The sequence below is a fragment of the Thalassophryne amazonica genome, chromosome 20 (assembly GCF_902500255.1).
Source record: "Thalassophryne amazonica chromosome 20, fThaAma1.1, whole genome shotgun sequence".
Classification (NCBI taxonomy): Eukaryota; Metazoa; Chordata; class Actinopteri; order Batrachoidiformes; family Batrachoididae; genus Thalassophryne; species Thalassophryne amazonica.
In genome coordinates, this window is record NC_047122.1 from 33,998,371 (window position 1) to 34,024,778 (window position 26,408).

General features: G+C 41.4%; 2 protein-coding genes and 1 long non-coding RNA gene across 5 annotated transcripts in view; all 3 read left to right on the top strand.

Moving 5' to 3' along the window:
- prrc2a (proline-rich coiled-coil 2A) overlaps positions 1-5,690 on the top strand; it is a 69,876-nt gene extending 64,186 nt beyond the window's left edge. For both annotated transcript variants that reach the window (XM_034160949.1, XM_034160948.1), the window contains exon 16: positions 104-5,690. In XM_034160949.1, coding sequence (XP_034016840.1) covers positions 104-3,113 — 3,010 coding nt within the window. In that variant the 3' untranslated portion in view covers positions 3,114-5,690. The remainder of the gene's footprint in view (positions 1-103) is intronic.
- Positions 5,691-14,432: 8,742 nt separating this feature from the next.
- LOC117502219 (zinc finger protein 3-like) lies at positions 14,433-18,553 on the top strand. 2 transcript variants are annotated; one of them, XM_034161255.1, is made up of 2 exons: positions 14,433-15,342; positions 17,242-18,553. In XM_034161255.1, exons 1-2 carry the CDS (start codon positions 14,769-14,771, stop codon positions 18,174-18,176), a joined length of 1,509 nt encoding a protein of 502 aa, XP_034017146.1. In that variant the 5' UTR covers positions 14,433-14,768; the 3' UTR covers positions 18,177-18,553. The 2 variants fall into 2 exon arrangements, with proteins under 2 accessions (XP_034017146.1, XP_034017145.1); XM_034161254.1 differs by having other exon boundaries at positions 14,435-15,387.
- A 2,230-nt stretch (positions 18,554-20,783) lies between these two features.
- On the top strand, positions 20,784-21,968 carry LOC117502486. The gene is made up of 3 exons (XR_004558314.1): positions 20,784-21,088; positions 21,412-21,487; positions 21,713-21,968. It is a non-coding gene; the product is annotated as an uncharacterized LOC117502486 (long non-coding RNA).
- The last annotated feature ends 4,440 nt before the right edge of the window (positions 21,969-26,408 follow it).

The window sequence follows — 26,408 nt, forward strand, 5'->3', positions numbered from 1 at the left end:
GGATTGTCTTCTATTCATGATGTTATGTCTACTTTATGATACTACATATTGCTGTCAGATCACTGAAATAATTGTTTTGTATTATTTGAATTTTCTCTCATAGGAGTGTCACTCCTCCCCATCGCATACAAGAAAGTGGATTAGGCCCCATCCAACAAACTAGTTCCAGCTCTGGGACATCAAACCAGACCCCACCTCCGGTGGGCACACAAGTGAGTGCCCCTGGAGGTTCTCATCACCCTCATCACTACATGGGTGGACGGACAAACTACAGCAACTTCAGTGATCGGGGTGCAAGGATGCCTCCCCACCAGCAGCATCAGAGAGTGGGTGAGAGGGGAAACACACCACATGCCTTCACCCACCAAGATGACGGACCTCCACGTGGGTCCCAGCAAGCCCAAATATGGGGAGCTCCCCACCCCCACTATGACCGCAATGGTCGTACAGACCTCCCACCTGTTGAAAGCAACTCTCACCTCCACCACCATCACAATCACCATCCCCAGCAGCCTCACTTCTCTCTTCTTCCCCATAAGCAAGAGAATGGCCATGAGAGAGTTGCTGAGGCACCTGCCAAAAAGGCGGACACGACTCTCCCATTGCACCACCCTTCTCTCTCTTCATCCTGCTCTTCCTCCTCCTCCTCTTCTTCAGCCAGGGATGATGGCAGTGTCAAAGTTGGCGTACATAATCACCCGTCCCAAAGGGAGAGCGAAGCTGCTATTGGGCACAATCTTGTTGAAAGAGGTGGCAGTGCAGGGAATAGCAGTCATGTGAAACAAGAGAAAACAGGGTCAGCATATGTGCCTCATTCCTCCATCTCCACAAGCTCAGCTTCATCTCAACATGGCAGTCATACTCATTCTCAGCACCAGCACCATTCTCATCCCAAGTCAAACCAAAGAGGGGGGCGGGAGCACAAGACAGAGACCCAGTGGGGCCCACGGCCTGGCAGCAGCAATGCAGGTGGGTCATCCTCTCATGGCAAAAGGTCCAGCACTGCAGCAGGTGGTGGAAACAACTCCCGTGGTGGGGAGGATGCTTCCAGCATGTCATTGGACCATAAACCTACCAACCAGATGGCAGGAATCAATGCCAACAAGAGGGCTGGCCCAATCAAGAAGCCAGTGCTGAAGGAGATGAAGAGAGAGGGAGGGGACATTGATGGTGACAAAACAAGTGTTGGGTTTGGGAAAGATAAAGAGCAAGATGGCAGCCAACAAACTGTCATGAAGCAGGAAACAACCTCCTCTCAAAATACATCAGCCCCGTCAGGTAAAGATGAGCCTCCCCAAATGGCAAAATCAAGAACTGGAGGAAAAGACCGGTCCTCTGGAGGTGGAGGGTCAGGCAGAGGTCATAAAGATACAGACAATACTTCAGGATTTTCACATTCCTCCTCAAGGAGGGACAGAGACCGCTCTTTTGACAGAGGAGGAAACGCGTCACACCACCATGCAGTCTCTGCCAAAGGCAACCGAGCTGGTCGTGGGCGAGGTGGAGAATTCTATGGAAGGGGGCGTGGTTACCGGGGCTCCTACACCGCTAATGCTGGGCCCAGTGGTAGCAGTCGTGGCAGAGTTGGTGGCAGGAGCAGTAGAGACTACCGCTCATCAGTTGCTGTTGGCCACCATCAGGAGTCAAAGGGAGAGGGGACTGGTGGCAGGCATGGTCAGGACCGGTCTCAACACAATCCAGCTCGGGCAAGGAACCGAAGTGAAACCCGCAGTGAGGGCTCAGAATATGAGGAAATTCCTAAGAGGAGGAGGCAGAGGGGCTCAGAGACTGGCAGTGAGAGTGGTGCAAGTGACCTTGGTCATTCAGATAAGGAAGAAAACCAGAAACCAAACATCAAGAATGGCTCAAATAATCCCAACACCACTGGCAGCAACAACAATTCGTTTGTAGCAACAAGAGGCCCTCAGACCCGCGTCTTTACACCCAGAGGAGTGCCCTCTAGGAGGGGCAGGGGTGGGGGCAGTGCTGGAGCAAATATATACAGGAACAGTGGTAATGTGGGTGGACTGGCTGGAGGACACCGGGTTGGAGCCAACTCTGCCTCCCATGGTGCATCTTTGAAGTCATCAACCCCAGCTCGGAAGCAGCAGACCCCTTCTGGCCCCAAAGAATTGGGGCGGGGAGGAAACGGCCCAGAGAAGAAGGACAAGTTAATTGATGGAAGCCAAGCTCAGAGTAAAGGGTCCAATCCCCCTCAGCCGTGTATACCTACTGCAACTCCTGTCATTCATGGTTCCACTGAAAACGGGGGTGTTGTGACTCAACATGCTTCAGCCAACTCCACGTCAAACTCTGGAGGCCAAAATGCTATCCCTGTCTCCACCAACCGTGGGTTCCCCCCCAGTGGGTTTGAACGCCCTCCTAGGCGTCGCCGCCATGGACGTCCGCAGCACCAGCAGGACAAGCCACCTCGCTTCAGGAGACTAAAGGAGCGAGAAAATGCCGCACGTATCAATGGAGGAGTGGGGGTCATCGGGGGAGGAAGACCCTCTTCTCCTTCCCTGAATTCTGTTCAGGACAGTAATGGAGTCCCCGTCTCTACCACTGTCACAGGCAACACCCAAAATGCTAACCACAACACCACAGTAACAACCAGTAATAACAGTGGTGGTGGTGGTGGGCATGTTACCAATGCCACCAGTCACCACCATCACCACTACCACCAGGGTAATCCTGGGCAACGCACCACCACGCCATGGAGCCAAATCCCTGATTTCACCAATCAGAATTCAGACCAGGCCAACGAGGAGTGGGAGACAGCTTCAGAAAGCAGTGACTTCACAGAGTTCCGAGACAGGGAAGGAGGAGGGAAGTCGTATTCCTCTCACCATCGCCACCATCTTGGAAGGGGTGGCGGGGGTGTTGGAGGAGGGATTGTTGACCGAGAGATGATGGGGAAAGAGCCCTTGGCAAATAAAAGAAGCTTCTCAAGCCAGCGACCTGGAATGGAGCGACAGAATCGGAGGGTCAATGTTGGAGGAGGAAGAGGCCCACGGGGTCCGTCTGGCGGTGGCTCTGGTGGAGCTGGTCATGGAGGTGGCAGTCGTGGAGAGAAGCGTGGTAACTGGCCCTCCCCCAAGAATAGGAAGTGATTGAAAATTCAGAAACATTTCAGATAAACCCCTCTAATATTTATCCCCTTTGTGTTCATTATTTCATCAGTTATCTGTTTGCATCCTTTAGTATATCCGTACAATGTACAATATGTGGAAATGGTATTCACATTTGCTTTAGCTGCCACAACCCCAGTCATCTAATTTCTGTCTGTATGTTAATCTTTACCGTCCGTTATTGTAAATTTTTCATTTGTTTTGTCTTGACACCCCCCACCCCAGTTGCGTCTGCACTTTTCTTCATGAATTTCAACTCTTCAGTTCTGATGAGCATGTGGCTCTGCAATGGAGGTGTACATTGTTTTTGGCAGATTCACACTGACATTAACACACATTTGCATATACAAGCACAATAGGACATCTCAAAATGAAAAGTGGCGATTCAAATTGGCAAAAATTGTGGTTTGGATTGATTTTACTGTTCATTTGGCCTTGGGTGGTAGTCAGTATTGCAGTTTTAGGTTACGACCTTCACAAAGGGAAAACACGCTCCCTCCTACATCCACTTTAACACCATATCAACACAATTTCTGTCTCAGAAGTGTTGGGAGAGTTTATTAACTATGCCAACACGTCAGGTTGTTATTGTTATTTTAATTTATAAATTCTTCCAGCCACTAACTGTTGATTACTGTGATAAAACCCAGACAAGTACTGTACTGCTGCTCAGTGCTCGCTTACATTTTGCATTGATTTCTTGTCTTTCAAAGCCAACATTTCTGCTGCTTGATCAAACAGACAGTATGAAATTTTCCCTCCATGTCGTTGACCTGCTCTAAATTTTTGCCGCTTTTGGATGGTCGTTTTAGGACATGAATGCTTTTCCTGCCTCTTCGTAGCATTTTATTTTCTTACAGAAGATACTCATATTGTAACATGAGTTCTCTCCCAAGGACAAAATACCCACCACCACCCCCACCCCCATGAGTTTTGTTTACCCTATGAAGACTGTATTGATAGCTTGATGTCTTTCTTTTAACGACCATTATTTCTTCAGTGACTTCTATTTTTATGGTATCATTTCTTTTGTCCCACCAAGATGTTTTCAGGTGAGATGCCTGGCTTAGGGGGAAATGAGTTTAATGAAAATGTAGGTCATGATTACGCTTCAGTGGGTCAGTATGTTTTAAGCACTCCTTGTAGTAAAACAGAAATCCACGGTTGCTGTCATTTTATTATTATTATTATTTCCCCCCCCCATTTTTTTTCTTCTGTCTTTGTGTTATGTTATTGAGCAAGTTACACGTGATGCAAGGTGACAGGTACTCTGTCTGGGCCCAGAGTACACAGCTTGGCTAAGTATTGTACTATTACACCACCTCTGCTGTTGTGCGTGCAGCAACAAACTCTGCTCTTGTGAGGATTTCTCACACTTAAGGACTGTCAAGAGCTTCATGTCTCAAGGAAGTATTTTCAAAGTGTGCAAGCCCCCCCCCCCCATTCAGGACTTGCGCCAAAAAGTTGGCAATAGCTGCCTTTCAGAGTCCAGTGCAGTTTCCATGAATTAATCTGCCAGAAATAATACTGACCTCGAGTGTTCAGGAAATATTACTGGATTGATTTAGGATTATGCTTGTAAAAACAAAAGTTTGACATGAAATGGCACACAGCTTGAAAATGGCCAGAGGCAACATCCAAGGAGAACTAAATATGATCTGCATCCATACTGTCACTGCTGTAAGTTGGGGTTTCTTTTGTTTACTGACAAGTTTGAAGATAGTCTCTGGGATATTGTGAGTAGGGCATTTTATGATTTTTTGTGTGTGTGTGTGTGTGTGTGTGCGTGTGTGGTATGTGTGTGTGTGTGTGTGTGTTTTTTTTTTTCTTTCTTTCTTTTCCTGGTGTCTGTAGAATAACTCTGGACGGGGTGGGGACCAGAGGGTAAAAAAAAAAAAACGGCAAGCACTTTCTGCCTTGTTTGCCCACTCTTGATTTAACCAATTAAAAGGCAATTCTACCATTTCTTAAATACATCTGCATACATTCTGTTGTGTGTGTGTATATGTTTGTCATCCAAATGAAAACGGCAGTGGGTAAATATTTTTTTTAAAAAAAGGTCACTTTTCTTTCTGTAATTCGAGCATTCGTTCCTAAGCAGGCAAGTGAAGTTGAAAGTTTTTCTTCACTATGACTTTGAAGCATGAACACACCTTTGGGTGCAGGTTACCTTGCCTGTTTCTGTACACTTAACACTGACACTGACTCAGTCTTCCCCCCCCCAACTCTTAATGTTGATGTGCGCATTTTATGTACCCCATGTTAAAAGAAAAAAGTAATGTATTCCAGAAAATTACTCAGATTGTACTATGTTTCCAGCATTACCAAGGTACCTGGAGTGGTTCAAGCTGTTTTAGCATTTATGGTTTATTATTGCAACCGTAATATACACACATGTATGTATCTAAGTTTTTGTCTGCCCCAACTTACATTCCCACAAACAAATGTTGCCATTTTTAATTCAAGGGAGCAATGTACAAGCAGAGAAGTGTCTTATTATAATAAAATTATACAGAGAAGGCAAAGTTAAATAAACTACTTTTGATTTAATGGACAAAACTGAGTGTGTGTGTGTGTATGTCTTATATTTGTTAGATTGTAGTGACGAGACGGTGAGTACCATTGTTGCATTCAAGACGGACAGTTTTTGTAACGCTCCATCTTTCATTTAAACTCCATTGTGGTGGACTATAAAAAAAAAAATTATGCTTGTAGGGGAGAATTTTAGCTTTGATTTGAGTTTAACCAAGAATATTACATTAAATCTTTCATAATTACGGGTATACACAGGCTATATATTTTCAGAGCCTAAAACAAATTAGACCAATAGAAGGATTTTGAATACAAATGATCATTTTTACAGCTGGGTTCGGTGGCAAATCGAGGGGAGCTGCAGTCCAAGAGGTTTGAGAGTCCTTTAAATGGAAGGCAATTAAATTTAGCGTTAGTGTTAAAGAAAATATAACTTTTATGTTAAACATTTCAATTTTATTTGGGTTAGCGTTAGGATTTGTATTGCTATATATGATGCACAAAGATATATTGGTGGTAATAAAGAAAATAGAAGCAAATCACAACAATGCATTGAAAACTCCAAATTATAAGGCTGGAATTTTAGTTCCGTTACGGCGTTGACGTATCCTAAATTATTTTGAATGCAAGAGTTGTGAGATACCTATAGATGCAATCTCTGCCTGTCATGAAATATTTTCAGAATTCATGAATGAAAAGATGGACTGTAGATATCTAGGGAAAATAGAACTGATCCAGATGTGCATCACTGACACTGGCTCAATTTTGCAGTTACAAGCTGGTAAATACGCACTGTATGAGTGGCAGTCTTGCCGGACAATGATTTGATTTAGTGCACCTTTTGGAAGAAAAATATATTTACCACTTTCACTTTGTGCTATTTTAATTGTATTCTGTAAGTATAAGCAAATGAAGATTAATAAAAAAGTATGAGCTCATTTACGTGGCTTGTGGGTTTGCAGCTGAAAAAAAACTTCGGGCCAGATAGGAAGAAGTATCCTTTTCCAAAAGACATTAGGCCGACTAACTCAGCAAACCCATACAAAAATCATAAGTTCATTCAGGAGACAGCTTACAGGTCACATTTGCAACTGCACAAAGCTGTACAAGCTAGTCCGAGCCTGTAGCATTTGCACCTGCCACGGCAGCCAGAGTTGCAGCCACATTTGGTGAGTTGTTCACAACTCTTTGCAATTGATGAGTTGGCTGTCCAGTAGACCTTCCACTCATTCCCTGCTTTCTCCCAGCCCCAATCAGATGGACACTCTGCTTCTGGCTGACGCAGTATTGCCTGAGCCTATATGCATCCTGCCTGGTATGCTGCACGTTTGGTGTGTTGAAGCAGAGCTGCACTGGTAGGAGGGATGGCTTTATATGACCTCTGCTTCCTGGCAAACAGGTCGTCTGGCTTCATCTACACTGTCAACAGTGCTGGATCTGTCATACATGAGAACCACATACTTCTCCAGAATCTCCATGTCTGCATCCTCAATGGACGGAGGGTACTTGCTCAGTTTAGAAAATACTGCGGTACCCTCTGGGAACATATCCCAAGTTTGCCAAGCTGTCTTCTTCCCTTTGTTTCTAAAGGCTGAGACCACATCACATCCAGTGAAGGCATGGAAGAATGGCATTCCTGTGGCCCTCTCTTGGCCTACATAGTCTGACAGGTCATGGATGGGAATCCAGCGAAGGCTCGAACCTTGACCGAATGCCAACCACAACTGCTGCACACCCATACTATGTAGAGTTGAGAAAACAGTCAAGCCAATGACCAGCACATCTGTATCATTGGCTTTGATCATGACAGACTTGCTGCCATGGCTCAATAAAACCAACAAAGAAACTCAAATACATGGCCAGGAGGGCATAATTGACGTGATCAAAACTTCATGGTGGCCATCTTGAAATTTTGAGTGGCCATCCAATGAAAATGATGACTTAACCTATGAAGATGATGTGTAGAAAATTTCATGTTTCTTTGTATAAGTGAAGTATTTCACTGGAAAAAAAAAAAAGAATTTATCTGCTGCACTAAAAGATTTTTAGCTACGTCTCAGTGTTGTCAAGGTAAACTCTGTCTCAAAGAACACTAACAACATACCTTTCACAGTAAAAGTGTTTACTGGGATGCAGGCATTAAACGTTTTATTGTGCGAGCAACATGAACTATCTGACGTTCATCTTTACTATCAATAACACAATATTTTGCAAATGTGGCAAAGAGGACGTGAAAATAACGTTGTACTGACTACTGTTCTCAAGTCATTCTCCCGCAGTCACGGAGGGCGCCGTGTAGGAAGTACTAATGTTACGATATCAAAATAAAAGTTTGTCAATTACAGGTTTTTGAAAATAAATCCCAAAAATTTCATAAAGGAAGCGCATCATCGTACCATGCACAAGCCATATCCAAAAGCTGAGGTTGATCTGACAAACAGAAATATGTGAGCCACATATCCACACACATTTCTTGCTTTATGGATAGATACAGTATTATGTATGAATCTGCAACATGCTAAAGAGAGCCCCTCATTTAATCTCTTTAATATATTTATAACTTGAGATGTGCCCCTGATCTTTTTTTTAAATTACCCTTTTAGTTTGTTTCTGTCACTCGACTGTATTCATGCCTTTGTGTCTGAAAGTACCATGGTTTGCTATCAGAGGTGGGATGAAGTCACCATCAAGTTACTCTCAAGTCATGAATCAGCAAGACCCAAGTCGAGTCTCAAGTCATAATGACCACCCAATTGTTGGCAAGCTGACTTGAGACTTGACTTGGGACTTGCAGATTGATGACTTGAGAATGACTTGGCAGTGACTTCATCCCACTCTGATTTTTTATATATATATATATATATATATATATATATATATATATATATATATATATATATATATATATATATATATATACAACCCCTGGCAAAAATTATGGAATCACCTGCCTCAGAGGATGTTCATTCAGTTGTTTAATTTTGTAGAAAAAAAAGCAGATCACAGACATGACACAAAACTAAAGTCATTTCAAGTGGCAACTTTCTGGCTTTAAGAAACACTATAAGAAATCAAGAAAAAAAACTGTGGCAGTCAGTAACGGTTACTTTTTTAGACCAAGCAGAGGAAAAAAATATGGAATCACTCAATTCTGAGGAATAAATTATGGAATCACCCTCTAAATTTTCATCCCCAAACTAACACCTGCATCAAATCAGATCTGCTCGTTAGTCGCATCTAAAACGGAGTGGTCACACCTTGGAGAGCTGTTGCACCAAGTGGATGACATGAATCATGGCTCTAACACGAGAGATGTCAATTGAAACAAAGGGAGAGGATTATCAAACTCTTAAAGAGGGTAAATCATCACGCAATGTTGCAAAAGATGTTGGTTGTTCACAGTCAGCTGTGTCTAAACTCTGACCAAATACAAACAACATCAGAAGGTTGTTAAAGGCAAACATACTGGAGACCAAGGAAGACATCAAAGCGTCAAGACAGGAAACTTAAAGCAATATGTCTCAAAAATCGAAAAATGCACAACAAAACAAATGAGGAACGAATGGGAGGAAACCGGAGTCAACGTCTGTCACCAAACTGTAAGAAACCGCCTAAAGGAAATGGGATTTACATACAGAAAAGCTAAACGAAAGCCATCATTAACACCTAAACAGAAAAAAACAAGGTACATGGGCTAAGGAAAAAGCCATCGTGGACTGTGGATGACTGGAATGAAAGTCATATCAGTGATGAATCTCGAAATCTGCATTGGGCAGGTGATGATGCTGGAAACTTTTGTTTGGTGCCTTTCCAATGGGATTTATAAAGATGACTGCCTGAAGAGAACATGTAAATTTCCACAGTCATTGATGATATGGGGCTGCATGTCAGGTAAAGGCACTGCATGGGGAGATGGCTGTCATTACATCATCAATAAATGCACAAGTTTACGGTGATATTTTGGACAATTGAAAGGATGTTTGGGGATGATGAAATCATTTTTCAAGATGATAATGCATCTTGCCATAGAGCAAAAACTGTGAAAACATTCCTTGCAAAAAGACACATAGGGTCAATGTCATGGCATAGGGTCAATATACACGAGCAGATGTGATTTGAAAGTAACGTTACTGACTGTCACAATTTTTTTTCCTGATTTCTTATAGTGTTTCTTAAAGCCAGAAAGTTGCCATTTGAAATGACTTTAGTTTTGTGTCATGTCTGTGATCTGCTTTTTTTTCTACAAAATTAAACAACTGAATGAACATCCTTCGAGGCCAGTGATTCCATAATTTTTGCCAGGGGTTGTAGTAGCGCAGGGGTGGGCAATCGTGCCATAAAGGGCCGAGACACTGCAGGTTTTCCATGCAACCAATCGCCTCAGCAGGTGATTTCATTAAAGATCAGGTGTTTCAGCAGGTGATTTCATTGACAACCAGGTGTTTATGTTCACAGCAGAAGCTCATCAGCAACCCACCTGCTGAGGTGATTGGTTACACGGAAAACCTGCAGTGTCTCGGCCCTCGATGCCCACCCCTGTAGTAGCGTCTACTGTTGACGCTACAAACTCAAAACTATTATCTTCAAACTGCTTTTTTAGCAATCCTGTGAATCACTAAACTAGTATTTAGTTGTATAACCACAGTTTTTCATGATTTCTTCACATCTGCGAGGCATGGAGTCAGCCAACTTGTGGCACCTTTCAGCTGTTATTCCACTCCAAGATTCTTTAACAACATTCCACAATTCATTCACATTTCTTGGTTTTGCTTCAGAAACAGCTTTTTTGATGTCACCCCACAAGTTCTCAATTGGATTTAGGTCCGGGGATTGGGCAGGCCATTCCAAAACATTAATTTTGTTGGTTTGGAAGCAAGATTTTGCTGGTTTACTAGTGTGCTTGGGGTCAATGTCTTGTTGAAACACCCATTTCAAGGGCATGTCATCGTGAGCATAAGGCAACATAACTTCTTCAAGTATTTTGACATATCCAAACTGATCCATGATACCTGGTATGCGATATATAGGCCCAACACCATAGTAGGAGAAACATGCCCATATCATGATGCTTGCACCACCATGCTTCACTGTCTTCACTGTGAACTGTGGCTTGAATTCAGAGTTTGGGGGTCGTCTCACAAACTGTCTGCGGCCCTTGGACCCAAAAAGAACAATTTTACTCTCATCAGTCCACAAAATATTCCTCCATTTCTCTTTAGGCCAGTTGATGTGTTCTTTGGCAAATTGTAACCTCTTCTGCACGTCTTTTATTTAACAGAGGGACTTTGCGGGGATTCTTGCAAATAAATTAGCTTCACACATGCGTCTTCTAACTGTCACAGCACTTACAGGTAACTCCAGACTGTCTTTGATCATCCTGGAGCTGATCAATAGGTGAGCCTTTGCCATTCTGGTTATTTTTCTATCCATTTTGATGGTTGTTTTCCATTTTCTTCCAAGCGTCTGTTTTTTTTTTTTGTTTTTTTTTTGTCCATGAGATTTGTTAGTCTTAGATTTGTTGATGAGAGTAAAATTGTTCTTTTTGGGTCCAAGGGCCGCAGACAGGTTGTGAGACGACCCCCAAACTCTGAATTCAAGCCACAGTTCACAGTGAAGACAGTGAAGCATGGTGGTGCAAGCATCATGATATGGGCATGTTTCTCCTACTATGGTGCTGGGCCTATATATCGCATACCAGGTATCATGGATCAGTTTGGATATGTCAAAATACTTGAAGAGGTCATGTTGCCTTATGCTGAAGAGGACATGCCCTTGAAATGGGTGTTTCAACAAGACAATGACCCCAAGCACACTAGTAAACCAGCAAAATCTTGCTTCCAAACCAACAAAATTAATGTCTCGCAGATGTGATGAAATCATGAAAACTGTGGTTATACAACTAAATACTAGTTTAGTGATTCACAGGATTGCTAAAAAAGCAGTTTGAACATAATAGTTTTGAGTTTGTAGCGTCAACAGCAGATGCTACTATTATTGTGAACACCCCCTTTTCTACTTTTTTTTTTTTACTAATAGCCCAATTTCATAGCCTTAAGAGTGTGCATATCATGAATGCTTGGTCTTGTTGGATTTGTGAGAATCTACTGAATCTACTGGTACCTTGTTTCCCATGTAACAATAAGAAATATACTCAAAACCTGGATTAATCTTTAGTCACATAGCACTACTATTATTCTGAACACTACTGTACATGTCTGAAATAAACAAATATAATTTAGTCTTACATTCTGGGAACAGGTAAATCAAAACGTGTTCTCTAGATTTAAACTGGCATGTCTATTTTTGACACCCTTCAAATGATCCATCTTACATCTTAAATAATACAATGAACAGTGTAAAACATGCATTTTTATTGGTCCTCATGGCATTTTGGTCAGAGTTTAGATGCACAAATGACAACATGACCAGCAAAAAGGTTTTTCATGTTGAAACATTATTTGTAACTCATTGTATGAAACAAATAGATTCCGTTTGGCAGTGCAATGCAAAGGACATCAACACATGACAAATCAAGAACATTAGTCATTCATCACTGTGAAAACCATAACAATTACAGCCATTTGGTGTGATTCTTAGCAGTTTTTTTAATGAAAGATGTGTTCATCTGTATATGTAATAATGATCTTAGAATACACTTTTTTGCTCTGTAGATCAATCTGAAGAAGGTGGAACAGCTGGTCCTCCAGTGTAGTCTGAACAAACTGGAGCTGAACCTGCTCAAGACTGATGCAGATGATAGCGGACTTCAGGAGGAACCCCCCCCCCCGAACAACACTGTGCCTGCTGTAGACACTTTCCGGTTTCTGTGATCTGAAGTGGACCTCCCACGACTCAATCAAGAAAAAGGCACAGCAGAGGATGTTCTTCCTCAGACAGCTCAGAAAGTTCAACCTGCCCCAGGAACTGCTCATCTTCTACACATCCGTCATCCAGTCTGTCCTCTACTTGTATTCTTGTAAATACTTGGTGAATAAAGGCTATTGTGGTTCTCATATCTGAATTCAAACACCCTTGAAAAGAAACAGAAAAAGTGTAGTTGGTTTAGTATACACCATTACCTGAGCTACGTGACAGTGCAGTACTTTAATTTGTCCAAGTGCTGCATTCTTTTAACTTGTGCCAAAACTGGATTCAGAGGAAACAGACAGCCTCTGAGAGTGAGGATGAGATAAATCTGCTGGAGCCAATAACTGCATTGTACTTCTGACTCTTCCACGTACGCTTCTTGTTCTCTTCTTCAGTGAACTTTCCAGTGCCTGTTCGTAGCCCATCCTCAGGTGAGGAACATAGTCTGGGTTGGTTGGATCATTGCTCGATACCCCTCCATGGATGAAAACATTTGGATTTGTTTATTGAGTTGAACGATGATAAATCTGAAATACTATTATCATAACCTGAACAAATAATATTATCTATTATATAACGGCTGAGTGGATCCTTGTCATTTGATTGGTGCTTTGTATGTCACATGACATGGATTAATTCATCCCATTTGTGTGGCTTGGTTCCATTTAGAGTGCAAATTTGGTTCCATATGTTTGGTACCATTGCACTCTCACACGCACGCATGTCCACGTGCGCGTGCATGTCCACGTGCGCATACTCATGAACGTACATGTCGCGCACGAGTACGTGCATGCATGTGCACCCACACATGCGTGTGCGCACGCACACACAAAACCAATCCACTGTGCTGCCTGGAGGTTGTTAGCAGGAAGAGAGAACAAAAACTGGACTCGTTTCTGACGTGATTTTTTTTTTGCTGCACTGAGGACATATACAGTCTTATTTTTGTTGTTCACGCACGCACAAGTGCCGACTAGGTTGTGTGTGTGTGTGTGTGTGCACGCGGGAGACTCTCCTGAGACATAATTTGAGCTAACTGACACTGCTAATTCTTGTAAGACACACACACACACACACACACAAAACAAATCCACTGTGCTGTCTGTTAGCAGGAAGAGAGAAAGAAAACCTGGACTCACTTCGGATGTGACCTTTTTTTTCGCTGCACTGAGGAGGTACACAGCTTGATCGAGCCGGTTGTGTGTGTGTGTGTGTGTGTGTGTGCGCGCGGGACAGCCGTAAGCCATCTGGATGCATGAAGAGCTGTTTACATAAAACGCTGATGTGATTTTTGGCTGGACTGAGGAACTACACAAAGTCTTTTGTTTTTATGGAAGCCCGAAGTCAGTGCACAGCAACACTGGACTAGACATCACAGTGGAACACCAAAATGTAAGTCCCTTTTCTGTTGTTTATAAATTAATAAAATATCAAATGACAATGATCTATTTTAGCCATTATATAAAACAAATAATGAATGTTTTTACATTCTTTGAATGGTATGAATATTTAATTCGGTGAAAGCTTCGCCTCGTTGAATGGTGCAATGGTATGTACACCTTTCACACTAACCACCAATGGTATGTTCACCTTTCACCTCATGAAATATTCGTACCACTGAACTCATAAACATTCATTATTTCTATACAGATTTTTCACTTCACCTTCACACATTTATTTAATTCGTTTTCACTTTTAAATAGGTTCTTAAAAAATAAATTGGGCTATCACTTTGCATTTATTTACAGATAAATATTTATGCATGAATCAGCTTGCTTGAAATTTAAACACCCTTTTCACTGTTTTGTTCCACTAACCCTCAGTACGTACCCTCATGATCACGTGACCTATGTTGACCAATGACAGAGACGCTGCATACCAGCAGAATTACGACTACAAAGCCAACCATGACAGCTGAGATTTGTTTTTTCTTTTTCAGTCATTCTACTACTGCTAACTTTAGCTGAAGTCTGTTAGTCATCTCAGTACGTGCATGACCACAGATTTACACCGACCAAGGAAGCGTAACAACGTTGTAACGCGTTTAACAATTCTCGCGAGATCCTGTGACAACACGATAGCCTTCTGCCACTGGACAAAATTGTAAACAAGATTCGATTAAAACGTCGGTAAGCATAAACATTTTTCGTCACGTCTGGCTAGTCAATAACGTCACCTTAGCTGGAACATCTGGAGGATAATTTCGACGAGTGTTTGAACGTGTTTTACGCGATAAAAATGAACCACACTAAGAGGGCTAACACCTATTTAGCTAACAGCAGTCAGGCCTCCTCGTTCACTCCGCAAAAACACTCCGCGGAGGTGAGACAGATACTGATTTCCATCGAAGCTAAACTGACCGGGATGGACAGAAGATTATCCCTCATAGAAATGTTGTACCAGGAGTTTCAGGCGCTACGTGAGAGTCTGGAGTCTGTCAGCAAACACAGTAAATCACTGCAGGACTCCGTCAGCGCGATCAACAACAAACTGACTGTGGTCACGCTGGAAAACCAGCAGATGAAGGAGAATATTCTGGAACTGCAAGCACGCGGTGTGAAAGACAGTTTGGTGTTTCCTGGGATTAAGGAACCTGAAAAGACTGTGAAGGAGTTTATGGTTAAAGAACATGAATTACCAACAGACACCGTGGGTGACATCGCGTTCCAGAAATCGCAGGACCCTCGTGCACGACCTGTCATCGACAGATATCAACATTACGAAGACAAAGTTGTGTTTCAGCATCAAAGTGGACAGTTGAATGGGATAGATTTTGGGCTGGATAACCAGTTACCATGTGAAATCCTGGAAGGTCAGAAGAAGTTCTTCCCCATCAGGAAAGAAGGTGTAAAAGATGGTAAATAAATAAACACACACTTTTTATATCTGGGTGAACACAGACGCAGAGGTCTTCTTTCCATTCACCCATAATATCAAGATGAACTACTTAATGTATTTCGTAACAAACCAAACAACACAGCACAAGGACCTTATGGCTTCCTGAGTGAGTTTCCTAAACCATTCTGGGCAGAGTAAAATCTGATATTAGTCAGAAACCATATATCCAGATAATATGAATTATGAAGTGGTTATTGATACGGTACTGTATTTCTTTGACATGCATGGCTGTGATTATCATGATATAAAGAGGGACATCATAGCATCAAAGCTGTACAGGAGGCAAGTGACAAATTTCAAGTTCAAAACTTAGGTTTGGAGTTAAGGTTAGGGTTGTACATGAACCATGGCATTGGGTGCTGTACTAATAGCAATTTGTGGTTTGCACATGGTACCGTATTGCAGCATCACCCCATGAATTAAATACTAACCACACTGAGGTGGAAGCCAATTTTGTGCTTAGTTATATTACATATTTCAGGAAGAAAGTGCAAATTGTTAAGTCCCTTCGGCTGTTCCCTTGTTTTTGTCAGTCGGGGGTCGCCACAGCAGTTACAAGGTGGACCTGCGTGTTGATTTGGCACAAGTTTTACATCGGATGCCCTTCCTGTGGTCCATACTAAAATACAAAATGGAGTGAAATGGGGACTGATAATCACAAAATGTAACGAAATGGAGGAGAGTGAACCAGACTGACTCCAAATAAGTACTTTTATTTGTTTGGCTTTTGTTTTTGTGAGATGTGCTCAGTACATGTAGTAGGGGCAGGTGTGCCATCTGGAGTTCAAGAGATGAAACATCAGTCATTGGGTCAGTTTGCTCCATTTCATTATGTTTTACCCCCATTTTGTTATCAGTCTCCATTTTGCTAACAATAATAAAATTACTTAATTGAATCATATTTGGAGTCAGTCTACCCCCATTTTGTTATGTTTTACCCCTGTTTTGTTATTATCAGTCCCCATTTTGCTTAAAAATAACTGAATAAATATAATTGAATCATATTTAATCATATTTGGAGTCAGTCTGGGTCAGTCTGCTCCATTTCCTTACATTTTACCTCCATTTCCTGATTATCAGGCTCCATTTCATCCATGTTGTATTTTAGTATAGCCAGCTTCCTGGTGTAACTCCACATGGAGAAATGTTGCAGCCGTGAGTTTGTACCTGGAGCCTTCTGCACTGAAACCAAGCACACTAACCACTTGGCAACCACCTCTGCCAAGAAAGTGCAACATATAGTAAAGTAAAAGAATGGAAGAAGAGATTTTGTGACATTAAGGAATGTGACAAGAGGTATGCTGGGTAAATGGTAAATGTACTGCATTTATGTAGCACTTTTCAGTCTGAATCAGAAGCACACAGTGTTTTGCAGTGATGCTTCACATTCACACATTGATGGTTGCATAATACTATGCAAGGTGCTCACTTGCACACTGGGAACAATTTCGGATTAAGGACTTTGGGTTGTGTCAGAAAAGATGCACAAGGAGACAGCTGTGTTGCAAAAAAGTGCACGTTTATTTATGTTCAGTGGAAAAAGTAGATTTTTTTTTTTTTTTTTTTTTTTTGAAAAGGTTATAGAATGAAGAATATGAGGCAAAGAAACAATAGAGATGGAAAGGAAGCACGTAAGTAGTGAAAAGAGCAAAGGGCAGTTGGACTGCAGTGAGACTGAATAATGTTCCCATGGAGGTTTGGAAAGGATTGGGAAAACTAGCACTGAATTTCATGATGAGCCTGTTCAAAGGCAAATTGAGGACATCCATAAACAAGAAATTAATTTTAACTTAATTTTTGTTGTGTCCTGCAGATGCACAACAGGTGTTTGTAGATAATGGAGGCTCATCCTCTGAGCAGCAGGAGTGGAGCTCCACTCTGGGTCAACAGTCCCCACACATTAAAGAGGAAGAGGAGGAGGCTGATATCACCAAGTTCCTATTGACATCTGTCCCTGTGAAGAATGAAAATGAAGAGAAACTTCAGTCCTTCTTGCCTGATCAAAACCAAATTAAAAAGAATGGAGAGGTGGAGCCTATACCTAGTAGATCAACTGAACATACAATGGAAGCTGATGGAGAAGGCTGTAGAGGACCACAACCACACAAAAATCTGTATCAACATATGATTGATGACACTCCAGAGTGTCTAGAAACTGATCATGGTGATGACTGGGAAGACACCAGAGAAAGTCAGTTATATTTAAAATCTGTGAAAGATGTTCCTGTGTTGGAAGATAACAGATTCTGCATTCAAGAGAAACTACTGAGCTGCCCTGAATGCAGTAAAACATTTAATTTCAAGACTGACCTGATGCAGCACCTTAGAACTCATACAAGACAGAAACCACTTAGCTGTTCTGAGTGTGGAATAACATTTGAATGCAAAACTACACTCCAAAAACATGCTACAATTCACACAGGAGTAGGGTCTTTTAACTGTTGTGTGTGCGGGAAAATATTTAGTGCAGCTGGCAATCTTAAAACACACATGAGGATTCATAGTGAACACAGACCGTTTCACTGCTTAGAGTGCGGCAAAGCCTTCAGATTCAAGCACCATCTGAAGGAACACATACGAATCCATACAGGAGAGAAACCATATGAATGCTCCATTTGTGGGAGAAGATTTGCTCAGACGTCATCACTAAGGTATCACATGAGATACCATACAGGAGCTGTTCCAGTTGAGGAACATAAAAACATACCAGCCCACATGAGAACAAATATTCAGATGGAGCATTTGTAGGAGAGGATACAACAAACCAGGAGACTGTTGAGGTAGCAGACACTGATGTTGGATCATCATTAAAACTGAGCTGCTTTTGGCATTTTTTTTTTGGTCTGATTTCACATCTGTGTATGATTATAAACTGCCACTGGAATCAAACTATGTGTTATGAAATGCCAGAGGAAGAATCTGCTGTTCTAACCTATAACAGCATGTCACTGATGAAGTCCTCCCCTGCAGTCAGCGCTTCAATTAACTTGGACCTCTGTTTTCAGTATCTTGCCACTTTATTATTCAAGCTACATTATTTAAAATGTCTAATGTAAATAAAACTGGACAACGTGCATTGTTTGTTCATGCAGTGGAGAAATTAAACTAAATTCTAGTTGATACCTAAATGCCATTTTTCTCTGTTGGCATGATAAGGAACCAGATTGTGTTGGCTTGATATTCAGTACATCTGGAAAGTTTTCACAGTGCTTCTCTTTTTCCTCATTTTATTATGTTACAACCTTATTCCAAAAATTGATAAAATTCTTTTTTATCCACAAAATTTTATACACAAATACCCCATAATGACAATGTGAAAAACTTTTTTTTTTTTTTTTTTTCAGATTTTTGCAAATTTATTAAAAATAAGCAATCAGAGATTTTTAACATCCACCAGTCTGGATCTGGATCACCTCCAAAATGTAATAATGTCATCCATGCCCTAATATCTATCTGTGGTGCAAGTTTGGAGAGAATCTCTGAAGTAGTTTTGAAGTAATCCCTCAAAGCCTATATAAAGAGAAGTCTTGATCCAGAATCCGGATCTGGATCACCTCCAAATTCTTGTGGAATCTTCCATGGCGTAATATGTATTTGTGGTGCAAATTTGGTGAGAATCTATGAAGTAGTTTTGATGTAATCCATCAAAGCATAGCTATATAAAATTAAATCTTGATCCAGAATGTGGATCCGGATCACCTCCAAAATTTAATAATGTCTTCCATGGACAAATATGTATTCGTGGTGCAAATTTGGTGAGAATCTGTGAAGTAGTTTTGATGTAATCCTTCAGTGTGTATATAAAATGAAACTTGATCCAGAATCTGGATCCGGATCACCTCCAAAATTTAATGGAGTCTTCCATGGCCTAATAATTATCTGTGGTGAAATTTCATCAAAACCTGTGCAGTAGTTTTGATGTAATCTTGCTAACAGACAGACAAATAAATAAACACAGATGTCCTTGACGGATGTAATAAAAAACAAAGAAATCACATGTACATAAGTATTCACAGCCTTCGCCATGAAGCTCAAAATTGAGCTCAGGTGCATCCTGTTTCTACTGATCAGCCTTGAGATGTTTCTACAACATAATTGGAGCCCCCCTGGGGTAAATTGAGCTGACTGGGCATGATTTGGGAAGGCACACACCTTTCTACATATAAGGTCCCACAGATTACAGTGCAGGTCAGAGCACAAACCAAGCATGAAGTCAAAGGGATTGTCTTGAGGCACAAATGTGGGAAAGGAGACAGAAACATTTCTGCTGCTTTGAAGGTCCCAATGAGCACAGTGGCCTCCATCATCCATAAATGGGAAAAAGTTCAGATCCACTAGGGCTCTTCCTAAAGCTGGCCATTTGTCTAAACTGAGCAATTGGGGGATTCAGGGAGGTGACCAAGAACCCGATGGTCACTCTGTCAGAGCAACAGCATTCCCCTGTGGAGAGAGGAGAACCTTCCAGAAGGGCAACCATCTCTGTAGCAATCCACCAATCAGGCCTGTGGTGGAGTGGCCAGATGGAAGCCACTCCTTAGTAAAAGGCACATGGTTTGCCAAAAGGCACCTGAAGGACTCTCAGACCACGAGAAGCAAAATTTTCTGGTCTGATGAGACAAAGATTGAACTCTTTGGTGTGAATGCCAGGCATCATGGCACCATCCCTACAGTGAAGCATGGTGGTGGTGGCAGCATCATGCTGTGGGGATGTTTTTCAGCAGCAGGAACTGTGAGAATAGTCAGGATTGAGGGAAAGATGAATCCAGTAATGTACAGACATCCTGGATGAAAACCTGCTCCAGAATGCTTTTGACCTCAGACTGGGTGGTGACCTCAGACTCAGAGGGTTCATCTTTCATCAGGACAATGACCATAAGCACACAGCCAAATATATCAAAGGAGTGGCTTCAGGACAACTGTGAATCTTCTTGAGTGGCCCAGCCAGAGCCCAGACCTGAATTCGATTGAACATCTCTGGAGATATCTGAAAATGGCTGTGTGCTGATGCTCCTCATTCAACCTGATGGAGCTTGAGAGGTGCTGCAAAGAGGAATGGACAAAACTGCATGAAGATAGGTGCACCAAGCTTGTGGCATCATTTTCAAGAAGACTTTAGGCTGTAATTGCTGCCAAAGGTGCATCAACAAAGTTTTGAGCAACATCTATTTTTTAAATAAATTTACAAAAATTTCACAAAACTTTTGTCATGTTGTCATTATGGGGTGTTATGTGTAGAATTTTGAGGGGAGCTCCTACAACTGAAATACCTGCCTCTGAAAGTCAGCATTTAATGATGCTTTGAAGTAGCTGCCTGGAGAGTGACAATGGAGGACCTCTGTGAACTTTATTGGGAGTTGGTGAGCGATATTTTAACAGCAGGACCTGCCGACCCAGAGCATGCAGCAAATAAAACGAAGGAATTTATTGAAGTTGTTGGACTTCTTTCTGCACTTTCCGACCACAGAGTGACTGTAAACTGAGAAGAAGTGGTACCAAGGCACAACAGGCCCAAAACACACGGAGCAGGGCGTTTGCCGTTTGATACCGAGTGCAGTCCAGGAGCATCGAGTTAGTTGTGGCTCGCCAGCTGGTCAAATTGCAGCGATGTTTTGAGTGTCAAAGAGGACCATCAGGAGGCACATGAAACAATGTGGTTTAAGGTATTGGCACTGAATTCATGAGTCTTTAGTTTATGAATTGCAGAAATCCATCGTACAGTATAAGTGTATCTACAGTACATGCACATCTCTGTGTTTGATGCATTATTTATTTATTTTATCAGTATCCAACATCACTGACATGGAGGTTAAAACAAATCAGAAAATTAATCAATAACCACTTTATAAAACAATCTGTGTACAGGCCCACAGGCAAATAAAAGTAGACTTTAGGCTGTCAGATTTTTTTCTGAACTTGATGTTGAGTTCTTACAATGAAGCAGGACACTATTCCACTTATGTCTGATTGTTAATATCATTTCCAGGGGATTCATGCAGCGCCAGTTCAGGATGTGGCTGTGAGGAGTGTCTGCAAACCAACACTCTATCAAACACACACAGGTGATGACACTGTTAAACTGTTGGTTTGTGTATAATAATGTGTATTGCTGTAGGTTGCCACTTACTGTTCATATCGATGTAGTGAATAAAACATTGAAGTCAGTGGTTTTTGAAAATAACTGTTGATGTCAGAATCAAAAAAACAAAACAAGTAGCAAGGGGTTGTGTGGAAGATCAGTGAATTTAACACTTTTTTATTTTTTTATGTTGCTTAATTTATTTCAGGACCCCACTCTGACACATTATTGTCTCTTGGTGAATGAGTGAACAGCCTCAGACTGTAACCACTAATCTCCACGGTGCTGCATGGCCTGTCTGAGCTCTCCATGGTGGACTGTAGGTTCGGACCTGTGCCATGAGGTTCACCCGTCATACCAGTGTCTGTACAAAAAGCTACATGATAACTACAAACCAGAATACATTGGTCTCCACTTCTCAGCTGTACATTCAGGAGCTTACCAATTGTAAATAATAATAATAAATGACGTGCTATCAAGTTATTAAATGTTTACTAACATTTAGTAAACATTTAATAACTTGATAGCATTTAATAAACATTTAATAACTTGATAAAAATTTTAGCTCTCAAATGACTGATTCTTCTCATATTCAATATACACATATAACTAAATATGTATATACAGTACAACAGATCTTGCCAATATACTAACTATTTACACTACAGCTGTGTGATCTATGTGCAGAGTTGTGCAAAAGTATGGAGGTTTGTTTCTGGGGTGAATTCACACTGTAATGTTTGAAAGAAGACAAAAAATGATGCTTTATTCAGCAGGAATCTAGTCTTTCAAATCAAGTCATCCCTGGAAGTCGGTCATCACACAGCTGGTTGACTGTCCCAGACACGGTCAGAGGAAGAGCGCGTTCCCAGACACAGTCAAAGGAAGAGTGTGTTCCCAGACAAGGTCAGAGGGAAGAATGCATTCCCAGACACGGTCAAAGGAAGAGCGTGTTCCCAGACACGGTCAGAGGAAGAGCGCGTTCCCAGACAAGGTCAGAGGGAAGAATGCGTTCCCAGACACGGTCAAAGGAAGAGCGTGTTCCCAGACAAGGTCAGAGGGAAGAATGCATTCCCAGACGGTCAAAGGAAGAGCACATTCCCAGACACGGTCAGAGGAAGAGCGCGTTCCCAGACACGGTCAGAGGAAGAGCACGTTCCCAAACACGATCAGAGGAAGAGCGCGTTCCCAAACACGGTCAGAAGAAGAGCGTGTTCCCAGACACAGTCAGAGGGGAGAGCGTGTTCCCAAATACAGTCAGAGGAAGAGCGCGTTCCCAAACACGGTCAGAAGAAGAGCGCGTTCCCAGACAGTCAGAGGGAAGAATGCGTTCCCAGACACGGTCAGAGGAAGAGCGCGTTCCCAGACACGGTCAGAGGAAGAGCACGTTCCCAAACACGATCAAAGGAAGAGCGCGTTCCCAGACACGGTCAGAGGAAGAGCACGTTCCCAAACACGATCAAAGGAAGAGCACGTTCCCAAACACGATCAAAGGAAGAGCACGTTCCCAAACACGATCAGAGGAAGAGCGCGTTCCCAAACACGGTCAGAAGAAGAGCGTGTTCCCAGACACAGTCAGAGGGGAGAGCGTGTTCCCAAATACGGTCAGAGGAAGAGCGTGTTCCCAGACACGGTCAGAGGAAGAGCGCGTTCCCAAACACGGTCAGAAGAAGAGCGCGTTCCCAAACACGATCAGAGGAAGAGCGCGTTCCCAAACACGGTCAGAAGAAGAGCGTGTTCCCAGACACAGTCAGAGGGGAGAGCGTGTTCCCAAATACGGTCAGAGGAAGAGCGTGTTCCCAGACACGGTCAGAGGAAGAGTGTGTTCCCAGACATGGTCAGAGGGGAGAGCATGTTCCCAGACACGGTCAGAGGAAGAGCGCATTCCCAGACATGGTCAGAGGGAAGAGCGTGTTCCAGATGTGATACTCCTTCAGTCTGTGAATGGCTGCTTCCACAAGGATTCAAAGTTGGGTGACTGCTTGGGTTTTCAGAGCATCTTCTTTGCTGAGCTGTCCTGTTAATTAATTTATATTATTTCAGTAACAATTATCTGCACATTTTAAAAACCTTAATACTAACGTCAGAATTTTCATTTGAAATGTTGATTTAGTGTCACGCCATCTTGAAGGGTGGTAAAATCTTTATCCAGTTCCTTTACTTCAGCCTCCAGCTGCTGTCTGCAGCATCCAGTACACCTGTATGAGATGAGAGAAAATAATGAAAATGAGAAAGCTTTCTACAGCTCAACATTTACATTTACTTGCTAGTGTTAGACTATTACTGTTAATATTACTTTTACTTTACTATTTTACTTTTATTTTGCTATTAATTATTAATACATGGCATTTTAGTAACTACTATGCTGGCTGGATGTTGGGATTTTTATTTTATTTATTGAACTGTCTGTGTGTGTGTGGGTGTGTGTAGTATGTGTATACATATACATATATACACACTCAACAAAAATATAAATGCAACACTTTTGGTTTTGCTCCCATTTTGTATGAGATGAACTCAAAGATCTAAAACTTTTCCACATACACAATATCACCATTTCCCTCAAATATTGTTCACAAACCAGTCTAAATCTGTGATAGTGAGCACTTCTCCTTTGCTGAGATAATCCATCCCACCTCACAGGTGTGCCATATCAAGATGCTGATTAGACACCATGATTAGTGCACAGGTGTGCCTTAGACTGCCCACAATAAAAGGCCACTCTGAAAGTTGCAGTTTTGTTTTATTGGGGGGGGATACCAGTCAGTATCTGGTGTGACCACCATTTGCCTCATGCAGTGCAACACATCGCCTTCGCATAGAGTTGATCAAGTTGTCAATTGTGGCCTGTGGAATGTTGGTCCACTCCTCTTCAATGGCTGTGCAAAGTTGCTGGATATTGGCAGGAACTGGTACACGCTGTCGTATACGCTGGTCTAGAGCATCCCAAACATGCTCAATGGGTGACATGTCCGGTGAGTATGCCGGCCATGCAAGAACTGGGACATTTTCACCTTCCAAGAATTGTGTACAGATCCTTGCAACATGGGGCCGTGCATTATCCTGCTGCAACATGAGGTGATGTTCTTGGATGTATGGCACAACAGTGGGCCTCAGGATCTCGTCACGGTATCTCTGTGCATTCAAAATGCCATCAATAAAATGCAGCTGTGTTCTTCGTCCATAACAGGCGCCTATTATTTGATAACCTCAGTGCTAAGGAATCAAGTTCTTTTATATATATAAATACTGTACTATTTAGGTACATTTTTATTTTTATTTCACCTAGTCACAAATTCATATGTTCTCTTTACATTGTTAAAAAAACATTTTTTTTTGTACCCATGTTGATTATGTACTGTATCTGTTTTTGTTTTGTTATAAGGACCACAATGGAAATAAGCGCTTGCGCTTTTTTGTGTAATCCTTTTATTTTAATGTTACTTGTATACAATATTTGTTATTGTTATACAATGTACATTTTAATAATAAATAAAATCAATCAATCAATCAATCAAGTGGGTGCAAATAAAGTTAATTTTGATGGAGTATCTAAACCACCGTAGGGATGAACAGCGCCACCCGGTGTATAGGAATGTGTTCACTCGCTCTGCGTCAATCTTTTTTTCCCCAAAACTTTATTTCAGCAAACACAATAACAAACAAGCGAACAAAGCACAAGGCCACAAAAAACACAGTATCAACGTTATAAATTGAAAGAGATAAAGAAAAATAAAAAAAAAAAAGTTCCTTATAGAGAAGGCGTCAGCATTTTTTTGTGTGTGTGTTCAACAAAATTGTTCGTTTTCGCTTCATGGCTTCTTTAGTCTTGTCACACCATAACCACTTGAGTTCCGCCTTCAGAAAGCTAGCATATTTTTATTATTATTATTATTTTTTTTTTTTTTTATAAGAAAATATTCGCTCTACATCAATCATCTGGAATCAATCTGCCGTGACTTGATTGCCCTGAAGTGATGTCACGAGAGTTCAGTGCTTGATGTGCAGGGTAACCAATCAGGTTTTAGAAACCCGCCCACTGACTTTGATTGCCGAGTTTGACAGATAAAATTAATTCATGACGCACCGCAACACAAGGGCCATGAAATAACTAATTAAATAGTGAAATAATTATATATGTTTTTGACCATGCAATAATTAAATATTGAAATAATTATTTATGTATTTACCTCCAATTGTAATTAATTAATGGCACATTTAAGTAATTAATGACACATTTAAGTATTTATTTAATGATGAATTTATGTATTTAAGTTTGGCACGTTTACTCCTCCAATTTAAATTAATTAATGACATTTATTTAATTAATTACACATTTAAGTAATTATTCTCCATTTAAATTAATTAATGGCACATTTAAGTAATTATTTAATTATGTATTTAATTAATGACGCATTTAAGTAATTATTTAATGATGTATTTAATTAATTAATGACACATTTAAGCAATTATTTAATGACGTATTTATTTATTTATTTAATTTTAGCACTCTTATTCCTTCCTCCATATGTTTGTTTGTTTTGGTTGCCATGGGTGACACCTGACATAAAATCGCTCCTACGTCATTTTTCACTCAGCAACGGTTAACAGTTCGCAACTAGTTAGCAGTTGAATGCGCTCCGAACAGCACTAATAACTGGATATCTTGACCTGTTTGCAGCAAAGTAAGGTTTTCTACAGTTGGACTTCGACAGTCTTCAGACCAGCTAACTTTACGGGTAATGACTTTTATTACTCGATCATATGGCAACCTCCAGTCAGACCTTTAAAAATAAATAAAAATTACAAAATCGGGTGCAGCTACGTTTTTAATAGTTTTAATTATCAGTTGCAGTTTGTGTTTCACTTGAAAGGGGATGTTTGGCTGATCATACTTTATCTGG

What these genes read in the sequence shown, in the direction of transcription:
- LOC117502219 (XM_034161254.1), top strand. Translation starts at nt 14,769, where the DNA reads ATGAACCACACTAAGAGGGCTAACACCTATTTAGCTAACAGCAGTCAG. An exon ending in GAAAGAAGGTGTAAAAGATG is followed by an intron (nt 15,388 to 17,241) that starts GTAAATAAATAA and finishes TGTGTCCTGCAG; the next exon opens with ATGCACAACAGGTGTTTGTA.